The sequence below is a fragment of the Sinocyclocheilus rhinocerous genome, unplaced genomic scaffold, assembly GCF_001515625.1.
Source record: "Sinocyclocheilus rhinocerous isolate Xijiao unplaced genomic scaffold, SAMN03320098_v1.1 scaffold83, whole genome shotgun sequence".
NCBI lineage: Eukaryota > Metazoa > Chordata > Actinopteri > Cypriniformes > Cyprinidae > Sinocyclocheilus > Sinocyclocheilus rhinocerous.
In genome coordinates this window covers 281,090-300,832 of record NW_015644623.1, presented here as the reverse complement: position 1 = coordinate 300,832, position 19,743 = coordinate 281,090, and the positions used below count along the sequence as shown (strand labels likewise).

Below are 19,743 nucleotides of genomic sequence, written 5' to 3'. Positions count from 1 at the left end.
GTACACCATTGTCGCTTGCGAAAACACAATGACGACGCTGTGGGTGGAAACTTACAGATTAAGGGGCGGTAATATTACAATGAGATCCCTTTGCCACGTCACCAAGGGAGCAAAATCTGACGCGCTCGTTTTCTCTGACGCTTGCAAAAAAAGGCTTACCAAAACAAAGTTACTGGGTTAATCTTTTTCACGTTTCCTTGGTTGGTAGATGCACCGGGGACCTGATTATAGCTCTTAAAACCTGGAAAAGTCAGATTTTCATGATATGTCACCTTTAAGGTTATCTATAAGGCAGTGTGCTCCAAAACAGTGCTCCAAGAGCCATAGAGATCACTTTATTTTTTTGAGCAAATTCAGTTCACAAATTGGTCTGAATGAATCATTACTAAATGATCTGAAATAATTGGTCAATCCTGTATGCTAAAATGACAGCCATAAATGTTATTTTGGTTGAGTTGGAGTGTATTACTGACATGGGTTTGTATGTGCTACTTTCAGAGTTCTCTCAAAGTTTGCCTTCAGTCTCTCCCAAGACTGTGAGCTGCCTACCAAAAAAGAGGTGAGAGATTGGCACTTCCTCCTCGCATTCACTCAACGTCTCACGTGTCCTCCCACACACACATAGGCTAACATGCGTCTGCGTGTTTGTCTGCCATTCCAGAAGTCTCCTGTTCTCAAATCAGAAGTGGTGGATGTCTTGGTCCAACATCACCTCTTTAGTTGGGACCTCTAGGTAATGCTGGCAACTAGTTACTAGCCTGCTGCTTGATAATTAGCTGCGGAAGCAGTCAGTGGTGGTAGTAGTAGTGCTTGGTGTGTTCTGCTCTCCTGTTCACTGCTGTTTACATAGTGGCTTCACATAATGCCAACTAAACCTTTAAAAACCAGTTCAGCAGCTTGAATGCTAATGAAACTCTAAAGCAAATACTGCTCTCCATTATGTTTAGTTCAGATAGATGCTTGTATCCCAGTGTGCTTTGAAAGATAAAGGCCTGCTCACACCAAGTCCTATGTAACTAAATGGCAAAAACTAATTTTGCTCCAGCCAGGGGCCGGTTGCATAAACTCTTTAGACTAGTCTTTAAAAATGAGTCACCTAATTTGTTTTCAAGACTGGTCATAACTTTTTATATTCAGTTATGAAAAGGTAGATTGTTCTTGTATTTGTATTGGGAAAGTAAGACTGATTACCCCTTGACAGCTGCTAGTTGATCAAACTAGTTCTTAAGACAGTCTTAACATGGTGGCTAAGTTTATGCAACTGGTCCCAAAACTATTCACAATGAAACTAATACTGTTTTTTTTTGTTTTTTTTAGATTGTTTAATCACTTTTTACATTTTAATCATCTGGATAAAAGAATTAAATAATTTGTTTTTGAAAGAAATCTTTTAGCAAGGTTGCATTTATTTGATCAATAATGCAGTCAAATTTATTGTTAAGGATTATTAAAATGTTTTAGGAATTGTTTTCTATTTTAATATATTTTCAAATATATTTATTCATTTGATGACAAAGCTAATTTTTCAGCATTGTTACTCCAGTCTTCAGTGTCACATGATCCTTCAGAAATCACTCAAATATGATGATTTGATGCTCAGGAAACATTATTATTATTATCAGTGCTGAAAACAGTTGTAGTTGTGCTGCTTAATATTTTTCTATATTTTTTCAGGATTCTTTGATGAATAGAAAGTTCAAAAGAACAACATTTATTTCCAAGTGTCTTTACTGTTACTTTTGATCAATTTAATGCGTCCTTGCTGAATAAAGTATTTGTTTCTTTAAAAAAAATCTTTCTGATTATAAACTTTTGAATTGTAGTGTTAAATATTATAATATGTTAATGAAAACTCATCAGAAGATGCCACTCTCAATTTTTTTTTTAATACATTTATTTATTGACATCTTAACATTTGAAAAGTCCTTTTGGGATAGGAATTTATAGTTTAATTCAAAATCTTGTCATGCATAAATTCAGACTTGGTGTGAAAAGGTTGCAGGGGTGAATAGTCTGGGTGTCAAGACAGACTTCCTGCGATAAGTTGCAGTCACATTCAGGGTGGGAATTGCCAGGTGTTTAACGGAATGATATTGCGATTATGAATTCAACATCCTCTCTTCAGTCTGGATTTAGACTTGATGCTGATGGAAGTTGTTGTCTGGAAGTAGCACTGGGAGGCATTACCTGGTGTTGAGAATTCCTCAGTGACTCCACATTCACCTGAAACATGAGACCATTAGCGCTAATATTAGCTTGTAGAGGAATTTCCGCTCTGACCTTTAGATGTGGTGTTAGTGCACTGTGCTTCTCATGTCACGTGACCTTCTTGTCTTGAGCTCTCAAGCACTGATAGAGTGCCATGTTTAATTACAGCAGGATAGTCATGAAAATCAGCAGGAATGCTGAGCATAGCCATTTGTTTTTAATTAGTTCAGCCATTCGAGGCAACGGAGCATCATTTAATCAGCGGAGTGCAGATGTGAAGACACGTTACCGAATGGCTCACTCTACCCCACTCTTTTTCCAGGAGAAGGAGCAGAGGCCTCTGAAGGAGGGAGTTCAGGACATGTTGGTGAAACATCACCTCTTCAGCTGGGACATTGATGGCTAAACCATCACACGCCTCCTGTGAGCTGCAAAAAACTTACAGATTAAGGGGCGGTAATATTACAATGAGATCCCTTTGCCACGTCACCAAGGGAGCAAAATCTGACGCGCTCGTTTTCTCTGACGCTTGCAAAAAAAGGCTTACCAAAACAAAGTTACTGGGTTAATCTTTTTCACGTTTCCTTGGTTGGTAGATGCACCGGGGACCTGATTATAGCTCTTAAAACCTGGAAAAGTCAGATTTTCATGATATGTCACCTTTAAGGTTATCTATAAGGCAGTGTGCTCCAAAACAGTGCTCCAAGAGCCATAGAGATCACTTTATTTTTTTGAGCAAATTCAGTTCACAAATTGGTCTGAATGAATCATTACTAAATGATCTGAAATAATTGGTCAATCCTGTATGCTAAAATGACAGCCATAAATGTTATTTTGGTTGAGTTGGAGTGTATTACTGACATGGGTTTGTATGTGCTACTTTCAGAGTTCTCTCAAAGTTTGCCTTCAGTCTCTCCCAAGACTGTGAGCTGCCTACCAAAAAAGAGGTGAGAGATTGGCACTTCCTCCTCGCATTCACTCAACGTCTCACGTGTCCTCCCACACACACATAGGCTAACATGCGTCTGCGTGTTTGTCTGCCATTCCAGAAGTCTCCTGTTCTCAAATCAGAAGTGGTGGATGTCTTGGTCCAACATCACCTCTTTAGTTGGGACCTCTAGGTAATGCTGGCAACTAGTTACTAGCCTGCTGCTTGATAATTAGCTGCGGAAGCAGTCAGTGGTGGTAGTAGTAGTGCTTGGTGTGTTCTGCTCTCCTGTTCACTGCTGTTTACATAGTGGCTTCACATAATGCCAACTAAACCTTTAAAAACCAGTTCAGCAGCTTGAATGCTAATGAAACTCTAAAGCAAATACTGCTCTCCATTATGTTTAGTTCAGATAGATGCTTGTATCCCAGTGTGCTTTGAAAGATAAAGGCCTGCTCACACCAAGTCCTATGTAACTAAATGGCAAAAACTAATTTTGCTCCAGCCAGGGGCCGGTTGCATAAACTCTTTAGACTAGTCTTTAAAAATGAGTCACCTAATTTGTTTTCAAGACTGGTCATAACTTTTTATATTCAGTTATGAAAAGGTAGATTGTTCTTGTATTTGTATTGGGAAAGTAAGACTGATTACCCCTTGACAGCTGCTAGTTGATCAAACTAGTTCTTAAGACAGTCTTAACATGGTGGCTAAGTTTATGCAACTGGTCCCAAAACTATTCACAATGAAACTAATACTGTTTTTTTTTGTTTTTTTTAGATTGTTTAATCACTTTTTACATTTTAATCATCTGGATAAAAGAATTAAATAATTTGTTTTTGAAAGAAATCTTTTAGCAAGGTTGCATTTATTTGATCAATAATGCAGTCAAATTTATTGTTAAGGATTATTAAAATGTTTTAGGAATTGTTTTCTATTTTAATATATTTTAAAATATATTTATTCATTTGATGACAAAGCTAATTTTTCAGCATTGTTACTCCAGTCTTCAGTGTCACATGATCCGTCAGAAATCACTCAAATATGATGATTTGATGCTCAGGAAACATTATTATTATTATCAGTGCTGAAAACAGTTGTAGTTGTGCTGCTTAATATTTTTCTATATTTTTTCAGGATTCTTTGATGAATAGAAAGTTCAAAAGAACTTTATTTCCATAATGCAGTCAAATTTATTGTTAAGGATTATTAAAATGTTTTAGGAATTGTTTTCTATTTTAATATATTTTCAAATATATTTATTCATTTGATGACAAAGCTAATTTTTCAGCATTGTTACTCCAGTCTTCAGTGTCACATGATCCTTCAGAAATCACTCAAATATGATGATTTGATGCTCAGGAAACATTATTATTATCAGTGCTGAAAACAGTTGTAGTTGTGCTGCTTAATATTTTTCTATATTTTTTCAGGATTCTTTGATGAATAGAAAGTTCAAAAGAACAACATTTATTTCCAAGTGTCTTTACTGTTACTTTTGATCAATTTAATGCGTCCTTGCTGAATAAAGTATTTGTTTCTTTAAAAAAAATCTTTCTGATTATAAACTTTTGAATTGTAGTGTTAAATATTATAATATGTTAATGAAAACTCATCAGAAGATGCCACTCTCAATTTTTTTTTTAATACATTTATTTATTGACATCTTAACATTTGAAAAGTCCTTTTGGGATAGGAATTTATAGTTTAATTCAAAATCTTGTCATGCATAAATTCAGACTTGGTGTGAAAAGGTTGCAGGGGTGAATAGTCTGGGTGTCAAGACAGACTTCCTGCGATAAGTTGCAGTCACATTCAGGGTGGGAATTGCCAGGTGTTTAACGGAATGATATTGCGATTATGAATTCAACATCCTCTCTTCAGTCTGGATTTAGACTTGATGCTGATGGAAGTTGTTGTCTGGAAGTAGCACTGGGAGGCATTACCTGGTGTTGAGAATTCCTCAGTGACTCCACATTCACCTGAAACATGAGACCATTAGCGCTAATATTAGCTTGTAGAGGAATTTCCGCTCTGACCTTTAGATGTGGTGTTAGTGCACTGTGCTTCTCATGTCACGTGACCTTCTTGTCTTGAGCTCTCAAGCACTGATAGAGTGCCATGTTTAATTACAGCAGGATAGTCATGAAAATCAGCAGGAATGCTGAGCATAGCCATTTGTTTTTAATTAGTTCAGCCATTCGAGGCAACGGAGCATCATTTAATCAGCGGAGTGCAGATGTGAAGACACGTTACCGAATGGCTCACTCTACCCCACTCTTTTTCCAGGAGAAGGAGCAGAGGCCTCTGAAGGAGGGAGTTCAGGACATGTTGGTGAAACATCACCTCTTCAGCTGGGACATTGATGGCTAAACCATCACACGCCTCCTGTGAGCTGCAAACACATAGACCAAATCACTCTCCATCTGCAGAAAACAGGCATCACACGTGAAATTCATGTTCATTCGTTGTACAGCTTTATGTCACATGGCTGCATTGTTGAGTGTTTGTGTGTCTTGGCACAATAGTTTCACTTTTTGTGACTCTGTCTGTACAAAGGAGGAGTTCTTTGCCAAGATTTCACACAGAATCAGACTAAGGACTACCTGCAAACACTTCCTCTCCTCCGAAGCTAAATAAATGTTGCACCATTTGGGGCACGACTAGAGTGGTCATGAATGAATGTAGGATTTGCACCCTTTTGTCCCTTTACTCTTGGTGATCTCTGGATAGTGGGAAAGATGTCAGTCCAGCTCTTATGCTCCGGAAGGATTGTCTTGAAGAGCTTACTCAGTGTCTGAATGATCACGTTTGTGTATATCAGACATGTACAATCAGAGATTAAACACATTTTCATTATCTTCAGAGGACTTTCCAATTATGATTGTTTCCAAAATAGCTGAATAATACCACCCCACATCCGTAACATCCCATTACATCCACAGTAAACTAATGATGAAACTCATTCACTACAGTCAGGTCTCTTTCTCTCGTGTGTAGTTCAGACTGCAGCATTAAAACACTTCTGCCTCAACATGAAGGGCATCACTGATGATTCGGTGTTGTTGGTGTGGCAATGAATCAGCTTTGTGTTACATATTTTGCTATTTCTTATAAACCATGTAAAGTATAAAGAAGAGAAAACTATTATTTAGCTTTTCTTTTTTTTTTTGAGATGTGAAATAGAAGACGGTCCAGTGCTGCACTGCAGTCTACATGGAGTCATAATGGGCCGCTCTGAATGAGTGACGCAGAAGAGCTGTGTGTGTCTTCTCTGCAAGAGCCTGCAGATGTTAGAGTAAGTGAAAGAAAAAGGGTCCATTTTAAAGTTCTTGTAATTGGTAGACATGGTTGTTTTGAACCAAAAACTAGTCTGTAATGGTTGAGCATGACCAAACTCGCAGGGCGTTAGATCATATCCACGATCACTGATAATGTGTACTTAAATAAAAATCTATATCTGTAAGAATTTGTGCTTTTGTCTTTTTGTGTGTGTGTGTGTGTGTGTGTGTGTGTGAGAGAGACTTGTTAAATGTGGAATTGTTCCCACAAGTGCCACTAGGCATAATCCCAGAGGTCTTCAATTTGAGATGTTTTAAACTCATGTTTTTGTGAAAAATATGTATTGTAGTCACAATAAAACAGAAGACAGATCTTCTGTATTGTGACATATAGTACATTCAAGCGAAATTGATTATTGGAAAAAATACCACAATTGATCAAAGGCGCCTTTCAAAAAAAAGTATTAAAAGCCTTTATTCAACTCGCTATTTCATAATAAGAAAATAAATAAATCATGTTCAAATGAATTTGTTTCAGGCGTAGATGCCTTCCTGCAACCTACAAACTCAAGATAAAAGTTTAACTAGACACCTGCATGAATGAACTGACAACGATGATTATTGTCAAGAAAACCATTCAATCTCCTGGGTTACACTAAAGGATACCACAACATTGAAAAGGGATTATTTAAAAAAAAATGTTGGGCATAGGCTTGGTTCTACCCACTGTGGTTGACTGAATTGAGGCAGATCTGAATGATAGCTTGCAGTCTATTGTAAGAAAGGACTGATTTTAAAGGTATAGTTCACCCAAAAATTGTTCAAATAAAAATTCTGTCATCATTTACTTACCTTTAGGTTATTCCAGTTTCAGTTTCTTTTTTTTCTGTTGAACACAAGATATTTAGAAAAATATGGAACCAAACACAGTTGTTGGTCCCCATCGACTTCCACAGTATGGACAAAATACTATGGAAGTCAATGGGGTCCCTTTTTTTTTTTTTTTTTCAAAATATATTCTTTTGTGTTTCACAGAGAAAGTCATACAGGTTTGAAATGATGTGATGCTGATGACAGAATTGCCATTTTTAGGTGAACTGTCCATTTAAGACAAAAGTGCCAGTGACTGTATTGTGACTTGCAGGCTATCATAAATCCACCATTGCTCTCTGGTGCACAAATGCAAGCACAGTGTCCTCAAGCTCCTGGAACAATGTGATGCAGTTGTATTGACATATAATCCATATATTCTTTTGTGTTCAACTGAAGAAATACACTTATACGGGGTTGAAAAAACAAGTAAATTATGACAAGATTTTCATTTTTTGGTGAGCTATCCCTTTAAGCAGATTGATTGGAGAAGTCTGACATTCCCCATGAGAGAAAAGACTGGAAGACCGAGTTGTGACATTTTGTAAAAATAAAACATGCATGAAGTATTCACAAGAAGATCTATAAAATTATTTAGAAAATGGGGTGGATTTTTCAGTGCATGTCAACTAAACAACTAAATGATTCATTGTCTCGGAATGTACATTTAAAATGCTAGACATCAGTAATGGTATACAACAGAGATCCCTGGGGTATTTGGTCTAACAAAGGTTGAAGACCCCTGGACTAGATAGCCCAACTAAGCAAAACTAGCATAACAAGAATCACACACTGCTGATATTGTGAACATCAGTTTATTTGTATATTGGTAGTGGAAAATGAGTTTCACATGAAAACGCAGAGAATGGTCCAGGTATATTGCCACTAGGGTGTGAATACTAAAGCTCAATAAACAGTAAAACCATCTGAAAGAAATTACAGCAAGTGTTCTGAAGGCCTATAGATCACAGCTGGAAAAAAGGTTAATACAACTTTTTTTCTTTCTTAAGAACAACTGGCACTGGTTTGTAAAGTTTCCCAATCATGAACTATTATACACATTTTATAACCTCAAGATCTACATTCTGTTCTTCATCCCTTGCTCTGTGTATATTTCACTGGGTACTCTGAAGTATCTTATTTGATAAGTTGAGTATGTTCCCAGATCCTGAGCCAAGTCTGTAAGGCCTGATAACACGAGTGATTTGCTCAGCTTGACAAAGGATTTGGGCAAGTGTAAATAAACTGTAATATGAGGTAATTAGCAATGAGTGTGATTAGATTTCAATGCGTGTTTAATTGCCAATTCACATTTCACACTAAACTAGCTGCCAGCAAACTTTAGTTACAGTGTCCTCAGCCCCCACTGAATTCAGGTCTTAACACCTACCGAAAGCATCAGGAATGCATCCAGTTCTTATAGTCATGGTCCACAATAACAATGCTAATTCAAATTAAACGCAATTGTGTGACAGGTCTCGTTAATAGTCCCTTAAAAACAGTTAGCTACATAATGAAGAGTTCAGCCGCCAGAGCTTTACATCATTTCCATTGGGATTATCCTAAAAATGTGATAATAATGACAGTCATAGAGCAAGTACATGATGTCATGTTCAGCAAGAAGAATGGACTTAAAATGTATCCTTCTTATGTTGACATTTACAGCCAAAACAGAACCACTATGCAGTATGTGTCCTATAGTCTCAATTTACGGTATATACAGTCTACGAACACACGCACATCTTATAATAAATTAAAATTCACAAAACAATGTGCAAGTTGGTTCTGTGAACTCTTAAGCCTTGTCATCAAAGTGGTCTGGTCTGGTCCTTGTGGGCAGGTGAAAGACGCGAGTAAAACATGGAGGTTGAGCTGGACTCTTTAGCAGCCCCCGACCGTACCAGCGAGGGTCACTGCGGAATTGCTTTGAGGTTTGCCTTTGTGCCGCTGACCTCCTCGTCTTCTGCCTCCAGACTTTGGCTACAAGAAGACAGGAGAAAAGAAGTTATAAGATGATTGTTGACCTTGAAAACTTTACACTTGATCCTGCTATGGCAACATCTACCACTTTATACTGCAGCAGTAAAACATATAACACTAATAATAAGCAGCACCACAGCATAAATTACACAGTAAGTACATGTAGTTTACAGGGTTAATACAGTTAAAGGTGGGGTATGTATTTTTTCAAAAACGCTTCAGAAAACTGAGTCGGGCCGAGTACCAAAACAAACTTGTAGCCAATCAGCAGTAAGGGGCGTGTCTACTCCTGATGTGTGGAAGAGAGAGTGCTCAGTGCACAGGAGGACGGCGACGGACATTAGCCGAGCTGAGCGACGACAGAAAGATATGATGGCGGATAAAAAACAAAAGAGGACAACGTCTGCGGAACTAAAAAAGGCTTACGATAAGACAAGTAGGACCCGTGTAAATATCGAATCAGCTTTCCAGCGCTGGAGAGAACTCAAGGAGCGGAAGGCCTGCGATCGGACGCCGAGGTTGCTTTGTTTCTTCTCGATAGGCAAGTAACACCGTGTCTGCGCCGCAACAGCTATCTGTCTAGTACCTGATTATAATGAGTTCTATGGTATTTTGTCACGCCACGCCACTCGCGTCCGGTGTAGACACGGTGTAACATTGGTTTTGCTTTGTTTCACAGAACTAATCGTTGCCTGGGTTGCATGTGTGGGGTGGAGCTATCAAAATAGGAGCGAGACCCTTTTGAGGTAGGGGCGTGTTTGTTTTGGTGATTTGAAATATCAACCTTGGCTACCAGAAATCACTTACACCACCTTTAATGAAACCTATAACTAAAACCATGAACTGAAATGAAATATTTAAACTACAACTTTAACTTATTTTATTTCAGCTAGTTGCTACAGCAACATTTCTCTTTTCAGTTTAAATTGATGTACCAAAAGAACTAAAACTGAAATAAAAATGTTAAACTATATTGACGTTAAAAAATCTAATAAAAATAAACACAAACAAACATAATTCATAAAATTGTAATTAAAATGTAAATAAAAACAAAATACAAAATTGAAAACTAATTCAAAATATTAATAAAAAAACTGTTTCATACTAAAATAACAATGGTAGTTCTCCTTTAATAAATATTAATATATTTGATTTTTGATTACTGATAAATATCAATAAATATTTGATTTGCAAATATAACCACATTTAAATTTTCTATGCAGCTATAAAAATTAAAAAAAGATTTGGAATTTTGTTCATTTGAATTCTAGATGGATCAATTTAAAATAATTTAAATGTTTCAGCTTTTGAAATGGTAAATTCATTCAAAATTAAATTGTATATTTTTAAATTTACCTTCACCTCTATAATTTCACCTCTATAAAATACTTAAAACAAAAAAAAAAATTGCAAATGTTTAAAAAATGCAAATCTTTTAAATACCACACAAAAACTTTAATATGTCACATGCATATTTCAAAAAAATAATAATAATAATAATAATATTATATATATATATATATATATATATAGAGGTAAATGTCTAAAAATCTAATTTCAACAAAATTAAAATCCATCCAATTATTCATTGCCCAAGAAAATTAGAACCATCACACAAAATACCAATCTGTGCCTAAATGCACAGTTACAGGAACACTACAGTGTTCATTATCTTGTGCACTGAGACAACTCCCAAACTAGCGAATATTAAACACGACACCCTCCTGGTCACAAGCCTCACTCATTTCCATGCCACAGTATCATTTGGGTAAATGATGCATCATGCACTGTGCTTTCAGGATGTTGAGACTCTATAAACAGCACAGTTCCTGTGAGGGGGTAATTAGCAGTCTTGGGAATGAGTGAGTCACTTGCTGTCCCTGGTTTTACCTTGTTCTCTTTGTTTTGAGGGTCTTCCTCCATTTCTGCCTGAAGCAGTAAGAAGTGTGAAACAAAAAGGTAAACGAAAGCAAAAACGGAGCAATTTATGGGAAATAAAGAGGGATGAAATGAAAGCACAGGAGAAGAAAAGCAACAGAAGAGCATGATGTAGGTGAAGCAAAGTAAATATTTCATGTGAGAATCAAAAGGAAAATGAAAACATGTGGAGGAAAGGGAAAAAAGTGATAGAAAGCTATTAGACCAGACAGATCAGACAAAACACAGCAGGAAATTGCCAGTACTTATACATCTGAGCATTGCACACCTTATATTTAGTATTCTTCCCCTCGTTTGTTGTTATTACCTGTTGTGGTACGTTTTGCTGGGCGGCTGGCGATCCTGTGCTAGCGCTCTCCTCATTGGACGGGGCCACTCCATCCTCTCTTCTAGCTGGGGCTTTCTTTGTTGACTGCATCTTGATTTGCGGAGGTTTCGAGTTTGACGGCTGATTATTTGTTGACAGGAGCAACTACAAGCCAAAGGAACAAAAGTGATCACCTGCTAGCCAGATAATACTGAAACACTTCCCGGCATTGGGTTGTAGCCTACACCCTCAAAGTCTTATGCCCCATGAAGCTGACCTTCGTGATGGTGCCCACAGCTTTGGTTCTTCCCTCTCTGAACACGAGCCTCTGGTCTATGTGCAGGTACTCTGGGGTTTTAATGAAGCGGAAGTGTACGGTAGCTTTGTCTCCTGTGCGTAAGCAGTCACTGGTCATAGAGAGGATTGTGGCTGTTTGCCTGATGCTACCGCAGTGCACTGTGGGAAGGAAGAGACAAGTGAGAGAAATGGTTAGAGGCAAATCTCACGTATTTGCATTTAAGAGCGTGCAAGTGCATGTTTATCTCACCCATTGCTTGATATCTAGGCGAGATGGTCGTCGGGTGATGTAAAACTAGTATCTCTGCCTCAAACTCCCAGTATGCCTGCGGGTTTAATCGTGGTGACACCATGACCATGCCCTTCCTTATTGAAGAGCGCTTGATCTGAAGGACAGAGAAATGAGGAGGAATGTTGTAATGAACAGCAAGATATACGAGATCCTATTCATGAACAAATGATTCAGAACCAGCTTTTAATGTGTCGGTCAAAACGATTCACTGACTGAGCGAATCGGATTCGGAGTAAATCGCTTGCAAACTAATCTCTTACTGAACTAATGATTCCGTTATGTCCGATGTAAAATCAATCAGGAACTGTTAGTTGTAATTAATAATACATATTCACAACATTTAGCAGTGAGGTCCAACTGTAATTTAAACAGCATTTGTTTCCAAACAGGTATAAATATTCTTACAAAACAGTTTATCTATATATTTATGTCACAAATATAATCAGGATCACTAAAGAGACAACGTCATCTGGGAACTTCGGAACAACCATCTTTATTGAACAATTCTGTAATTTGTCAACTAAATTAACACTTTCCCCGCCAAACAGAATTTTCCAGGTTTCCGTGGTTTCACTGTTACACACTCGGGGGCGCTATTACGCATCTCCTGAATGAATCCAGAATCTCCTGATCAAAAACACGCCAGAGGAAGACGCAGAAACAAGCGATCTCATATCTAAGCAGATGCATATGAAAAATAATGCGATCATCAACAACAACCAGCATATAAATGAAAACTGCCTAATGTTACGGAGTGAAATGTCGATCCAGGAAGTGGTACTGTGAAGTACTGTGCAAGCTTTGGGGGTGCTGACGGAAGTGACCTACTGCATATTTGCTTTGATCATCGTAATGAATATGATCCATATGTAGTATTTGATAAAAATGCGATTTTCTCAGTTGCTTAAATTAATTAAACTTATCTACATTAAAATGTTGATAAAAAAAAAAAAAAGAATAAAACTGATTTTTTTGTTTAAAAGTAGAGGCTCTGTTCTTCATTTTGATGTATTGCATGTTCAGATATTCAATACAACAAAATATTCTGGGGGCCATGATATTTGAGAGAAATTTATCAAAAATGCTGGCGGTGGCTGGCAACTTTTTGTTCAAAAACTCTGGCGGGGAAAGAGTAAATTTGGCTCCTAAATATTTCATTCCATTTAGTTTGGAACCCACACTACATACCTTTTTCAGAGCAAAAGAGGCCGTCTGTCCACCGCGGACCTCTTTCACAGGCATCCTCTTGCGGTGAATGGATTTGACAGTGATGGAGAGGAAAGCGCCCAAAGGGTCTGGTCCAAGAAGCAAAGTGTCATTCAGTCGAATCAGCCCTCGTAACGTGGTCCCAGACACTACTGTTCCTACACCCTGGCCCAAAAAAAACAACAACAATTGGACTGTTGAGAGAGGGGACACATATAAATATATAAACGGAGATAGACAGCGTGCTTACAGGTACTGAATAGGTGTCGTCTATCTGGAACTCGGCAGGCTCGTGGTCTTTGAATGAGCTTCTGGAGGAGAGCAGGTTCAAGAACATCTTCAGCAGGTCCATGTTTTCTCCTGTGACGTTAGAGATCTGGAAGATGGGGCATATTCTACAAAACAAACAAATATATGCGAGTCTGCAGAATAACTGGGTTAAAAGTCAGCGATAAGCAAAAACGTGTGTTGTGGGGCATCACCTCTCAGAACTGAAATTGGATGCTGTGACGATGACATCGTCTGTGTTCTGGACTAGGACAGGGATCTTTCTGCATCCTGGAGACTTTAATATCTTCTGCAGGAGCTTCAAGGTCTCTGAAAAGACAGTGTTACATTAGTGTTCATTAGTATGGCAGTACCTACCACTTTCCATAATTTACAGTCGCTTAAGCAATGGCGTTATTATGGTTCACCTTGAAGAATATTAGCTGGACACATGTCAATCTTTGTAACCACCACAAAGACAGGAACATTGAGAGCTAATGCCAAACCCAGGTGCTCTTTGGTCATGCCAACAATTCCTGCATTACTTCCAATCTGTGCAAGAGAGAAAAATGGAGTAAATTTAAAGATTTTCAACAATCATTAGAGCACTCTGTTACAAAACCTAATAGGCTGCCCACTTTGGTCTCATAAATGTGCTCCCAACATGAAGTTCGGTCCAAAATTATGCCACATTTTAGCCCAAATTCACATCTGAAGGAAATGTCTATTACAAATTTATTTTAATCAGAACTAAAAAAATGTTTTTGTTTTTAAAGTTAATGAAATAACAATTTAAAATGGACTATTTTAACCGGTATTTGTTGTGCTTGTTAGAGTATTGAGCAACATGCTAATGACAGACTATTAAAAATCAACTGTGAGCGACAGTGAGTCTAGTCATTTCTCATGTGGCTCACTCGTATTTGGTTAGGATGCTGCCATTGAAGGAAACAAAGCTGCCTGTGAAGTATCAAGGCAGCTCACTCGGTTTTGAAACGGAGCTTACCATCAGCATGCAGAAATCAGGCAGATGGCCGGTCATTCCAAACACAGTAGTCTTCAAGTATTTCTCATGGCCAGCAAGGTCAATAAAGGTAATGACTTTAGAAGACTTCTCGCAGATCTTGGTCCAATCCAGGCTGCCTCCGTGACTGTCAGGCTTGTTAACTACCTGGCCTTCTTGATCAAATCCCAGGATGTCATTGCCCACGCTGCTGGTGCGGCCACTCTCCATTTCATGCTTGTGCCTGAAGAGCTTCTGTCGTGCAAAGCCACGTCCATTATCCAACTCTCCATGAGTCAGCACACCCAGCAGAGTGCTCTTACCGGCGTCCACATTCCCCACTACAGCCACCCTGAGGAAAACACCATCATGACTTGGCTACAGTCAATAAGGTAAAAGCTTCTTAGAACTTGGAAGACATATTAAAGATGCCCCTTTAATATAATAGAGCATGAATCATATGAATCATTGATATGCTACACTACTGTTCAAAAGTTTGGAGTTGGTAAGTTTTTAACATGTTTTTGAAAGATGTCTCTTATAGGGTTGTGACAGTGAGGAAATTTTCCCACAGGTTAATCGATGTGTGACAACACACACATCGGTGTCCTGACATTTTATCCTAGCCATCAGATCGTCCTACCGCGCATGCGCACATCAATATTGCGTCCTTTTTCTCACGCTGAACAACAATATTTAATGTATCTGCATTACTGTAAGGGTAGGTTTAGGGTTGGGGTAGGTGTAGACTTTAATAAAACACTATCTAATAGGTAGAAAAATTATCTATTGTTGGTTTCCTGTAGCTGTATCCCTTCTAGCTACAACCGCGAATAGAACACATAATTACTGTATTTGCATTACTGTAAGGGTAGGTTTAGGGTTGTGGTAGGTGTAGATGTTAATAAACCATAATTTTACAGGTAGCATTTTTCGTTGTCGAATTGTACTACCCACTGTTTTAATGGGAGGTAGCAAAATCTGAGAAGGTAGCACAAATCGACAGAACACCGGTATCACTGGGGGCTTGTGTTCGTTCGTTGGAGTTTTCCCTCTTTTCCTTGATTTCCTTTGCTTTTAAATAGCTTATAAATCCCTGTGCGCATTTTACATTCACTTTCGAATTAGCCGCAATTTCGCACCAAGTGCTTGAATGGACAACAATAAAGCAGTACAATGACAAACTCACTAGGAAACAGAGCTTTTATTAACAAAACAAATAAAAATACACCAAAATATTGCCAAACAGGAGCTTTAGCATTTCGTTTCGAATCAATCTTCTTCCATCATCTTGTCTGCCTCTCCTCACTTTTATTGTCAGTCAGCTCGACTCACTTTCCTCATGTGATAAATGAAATCCTGCTGCTGATCTGTGATGTGACTGTCGTTTGGCATGCTGCATTGAGCAGCCACGTTCAGTTTTTAAATTGTAGTGTCTGTTTTCTAACCGAACTAAATGATTATTACTACTATAAAAAAATCTAAATGACGGTGGGGGGGCGGTGCATAAGTGACGTAACCTGTGATGCAGCTTAACACCGGTAACACCATCAACATCGTCTATCACAGCAAGCCTGGCCTCTTCTGCTCACCAAGGCAGTGTTTATTTGATCAAAACTGTCAAATTTTGAAATATTATTTACAGTTTAAAATAACTTACCTATTTGTATATATCTTAAAATTTTATGTATTACTGTCATGGCAAAGCAGCCAGTACTCCAGTCTTCTGTGTCAGATGATCCTTCAGAAATCATTCTAATATACTAAGTGCGGCTCAAGAAACATTTCTTATTATTATCAATGCTGAAAACAGTTGTGCAGCTTAATAATGTGAAAACAGTGATATAATTCCGTAATGAATAGATAGTTCAAAGGACTACATTTATTTGAAACAATTCAGTAACATTATAAATGTCTTTACTGTCACATTCTATCAATTTAATGTCTGAAGTTTTCATTAACTTTTGAAAGGTTGTGTACATTCTTGTTCTTTTGGATGAACTTTTCTTGATCTTTTGCATTGTCAACATTCGTTGCATGGAAAACAGCAGCCTGGACATTCTCCTGAACACCTCATTTTATGTTCCACAAAAAAACGTATATGATGTTTGAGCAACCATGAGTACATGAGACCAAGTGTTTATTTTGGTTAAACTGAACTGTCACTTTTCTCATCACTCACCTAACCTCCAGGAAGTCCGCTTCTCCCACTCGACGGCGAATAAGGTAATCTCTGACCTGGCCGCCAGCTTCGGCACGCTCTCTCAACAGGATGAGGTCTGCCTCATTTTAGTTACATTTTTAGTCATTTTGTTGTATGTTTTTGTCATTTGTATTAGTCTTTTATAATGTTTATTTATTTATTTACCTTCAGTTTTAGCTTTAGATATTTTAGTACATCAAGTTAAACCAAATGAAAATGAGAAACTATGCCTTGGCAACTAGTTGAAATATATATGATATTTTAATTCAGTTAACTTATTTCAAGGAAGGAAAATGTTAACTGAATTATGAAAATGAAAGTGTGTTAAAACCTTTGGGACCATAAACCAAAACAAAAAAAAAAGTAATCGATTCATAAAATGGACTTCCTCATTCTCTGATCTATTTATCTCCTCCGTGTCTCCCTCCTTCTAAAGGGAAATCCCTCTGTGTTGCGCTGATATTTCATCAGGTATTGTGTTGTGAGGTCGTCGTTTCTTCACAACTGACAAACTGTCCATATTTCATTCATTGGAATTAATGCAGATTTGCAGTCTATAATCAGCTTGCTTTACAGCTAAACCCCCACACAGATGGATAAATCAGAAAGCCATATTTTAATATAGCACTACGACAGGTGCATAGGATACAGATGATAAGAAATTTGTTTAAAAAAAATATCGCTAAAGATAGCCGGGTTAGCTTAGGTTAGATGCAAACACTCAGTGGTCAGCTCGTAAAACAGTGAAAATCTCAAACAGTAAAGAAAATCAAATAACATGATTATAACTGCCAGTTCAAAATTCCAACGTGTAGTCACATTACTAATAATATAATTTTTGTAAACGCATTAATTTACTACGACTAGGCTGACTCTATTTGAGGCCTAAGTTACCTTGCTGGAGAAGTCAATGCCGAGATCCACGGCCTCGCCGTTGAACATCTCCCCGTCCTCGAAGCACTCAGCCCCGTCGTCCTCGCCGCATCCCCGCGCTGGAGCAAACATGCTAGCGGGGACCACAGACTCTGGTAACCCTATGGCTCCGGGATTAAAACCCGGATCCGTCGTCGCTGCTGATGCCATCTCTGGGGCAGCAGTTTTTAAAATCAAGCTAAAACAACTATAAAACGAATCGGTTTTGGGGGGAACAATTGTAAGCTGATACAGCACTAACGCATTCAGACTGTTACGCCGCTCGCCACTAGGTTAAAACCTGCCTCGTCGAGATAAACAAGTATCGCTACATATTACTGCTATCACAATAACACGCTAAGCTGATAATGGAGTACACCAAAGTCTGACAATCTGTCACTGTGCACCGTTTAAATGTTACATTTAGAAATGTTTAGAAAATGAGTCATGTGTGTTTTTCTTCTTCTCATGAATTATTGATCAGCAGTCTTGGCCAATCATTTTCTCCAGAATTATAATCACGTGTTTTATTATCCAATGAAAGTTCGTGGGCGGTGCATGTCATTACTAATAAAATATAATTAAAATGCTAATTATGCAACATTTAGTTCTAAAGTCGCAAGGTTTGTTTTGGTACATACTTAGATTGACAGAAAAATAAATAAATAATAATAGTAATAATAATAAATAAATAAAAAACAATTAATTGAAAAAATAAGAGTCAGACTAATAAAGGATATCAGTATGCTATTTAAAAACGAGCGAGTAGAACACGGACATAGTTGTCTTCATCACGCAGTTGTGTAGTAACTGAATCCACGTGCTACAACAAAACGTTTAACGAGAATATTATACATAAAAGAGTCACCAGATTATCTTGCTTGTGTAATCTAATTGAACTAAATTACTAAATTTATCAGCAAGAATCTGAGTGATGGCTAACAAGTCAGGTAGCCTAACATTTTATTTCAAACCTTTCAGATATTTAAATCTTAATTGTTCATCTGATATAATAAAGTAATGTAAGTATTGTACTGTATAATGTTTATTGTATTTGTGATAAAATACTGGCTGGACCATCACTTTAGGTTTCTGGACCTATAAAGGCAACGTGTTAAATGATTGGAGCTTGGCTAATTTGGCTGCATTGTAGGGCAGACATGTGACACAAGTCAATGGAACAAAAGCAAAAATGTAAAAAATAAATAAATAAATTCTTGAGCCTAAATTAAAAGTCCAGAAGTAGTAGCATTGGACTGTAATCAAGAGGGTTCCGCTGAACCCCTTTAACCTAAAATATTTACCTGAAGTCTCCCTTAGATTTAAAGTTAATATTTCAAAAATGTAACATCATATTCACGTTCACGGTTCTCTTATATCAATCAACGGTCACATGACATGCAGGTAAACGTAAACTTAGTAAGTGTTTTTATTTTACTAAATAGTTTATTGTAATTTTGTAAATATAATTTCATTAGCTTTTCCCCAACTCATAAACCCCCCACAGCAGATGTAGGAAGTTCAGTTTGAATGTGAAAAAAAAGGCAGCATCTTTATAGGCCTAGTTATCCAGTGAGCCAAGAAGCAAAGTGACACACTTTAGCACAGGCAGAATTTACGGGCTGGTGAGGTGCTCTAGTCTAGTGGACGTGGTCCTCCAAAAAACAAAAAGCAAGCAACCCAACCAGAACAATGGACACAACAATATCATGTCTGACACAAAGAGTAAAAAGTGCTCTGTCAGCATAGTTGTAGAGTGCGACTTTTTAATGGAGCCCTGGCTGAACGTATCATTATTTTTATATATATATATATATATATATAAATTTTAGAAGCCAATAGCTCTCAGAATCAATGTAATTTCAGGTATAGATTAGCCTACTAAATTGTGTGGTTCCGAGTCTGGGACAGTTTGTTTATTTCACTTCTTAATTAAAAGACAAAGCATGCCAAAGTTACATGAAATGTACAAATAAGGAGATTGGATCATAAGGATCCTGCAACTGTGCTGCATTTCAGTCATTTGACCAGCAGATGGCGAAAAAGGAATAAAA

At 37.6% G+C, this 19,743-nt stretch overlaps 2 protein-coding genes and 1 long non-coding RNA gene across 5 annotated transcripts in view; 2 read left to right on the top strand and 1 right to left on the bottom strand.

Annotated features, from left to right (window-relative positions):
- LOC107758493 (small G protein signaling modulator 3-like) overlaps window positions 1-2,637 on the top strand; it is an 11,174-nt gene extending 8,537 nt beyond the window's left edge. For 2 of the 3 annotated variants that reach the window (XM_016576229.1, XM_016576228.1), the window contains exons 19-20: window positions 499-559; window positions 2,531-2,637. In XM_016576229.1, the coding sequence (XP_016431715.1) occupies window positions 499-559; window positions 2,531-2,614 (145 nt within the window). In that variant the 3' untranslated portion in view covers window positions 2,615-2,637. Of the gene's footprint in view, window positions 1-498; window positions 560-661; window positions 734-2,530 lie in introns of all 3 variants that reach the window. The other variant, XM_016576230.1, reaches the window with a different exon arrangement.
- A 381-nt stretch (window positions 2,638-3,018) lies between these two features.
- LOC107758489 (uncharacterized) lies at window positions 3,019-6,447 on the top strand. Its single transcript, XR_001642032.1, has 2 exons — window positions 3,019-3,155; window positions 5,423-6,447. It is a non-coding gene; the product is annotated as an uncharacterized LOC107758489 (long non-coding RNA).
- Window positions 6,448-8,083: 1,636 nt separating this feature from the next.
- On the bottom strand, window positions 8,084-17,860 carry LOC107758483 (GTP-binding protein 1-like). The gene is made up of 12 exons (XM_016576215.1): window positions 17,672-17,860; window positions 16,757-16,857; window positions 14,578-14,926; window positions 14,000-14,123; window positions 13,787-13,901; window positions 13,555-13,699; window positions 13,287-13,469; window positions 12,057-12,192; window positions 11,787-11,965; window positions 11,510-11,674; window positions 11,155-11,193; window positions 8,084-9,264 (listed from the first exon to the last, which is right to left on the bottom strand). Exons 1-12 carry the CDS (start codon window positions 17,858-17,860, stop codon window positions 9,166-9,168), a joined length of 1,824 nt encoding a protein of 607 aa, XP_016431701.1. The 3' UTR covers window positions 8,084-9,165.
- Window positions 17,861-19,743: the final 1,883 nt, after the last annotated feature.

Coding starts and splice junctions, on each gene's coding strand:
- LOC107758483 (XM_016576215.1), bottom strand. CDS start 17,860: ATGGCATCAGCAGCGACGACGGATCCGGGTTTTAATCCCGGAGCCATA. Junction 13,902..13,999: donor TCCAGCTAATATTCTTCAAG/GTGAACCATAAT, acceptor CTGTCTTTTCAG/AGACCTTGAAGCTCCTGCAG. Junction 11,675..11,786: donor CTGTGGGCACCATCACGAAG/GTCAGCTTCATG, acceptor TTTGGCTTGTAG/TTGCTCCTGTCAACAAATAA.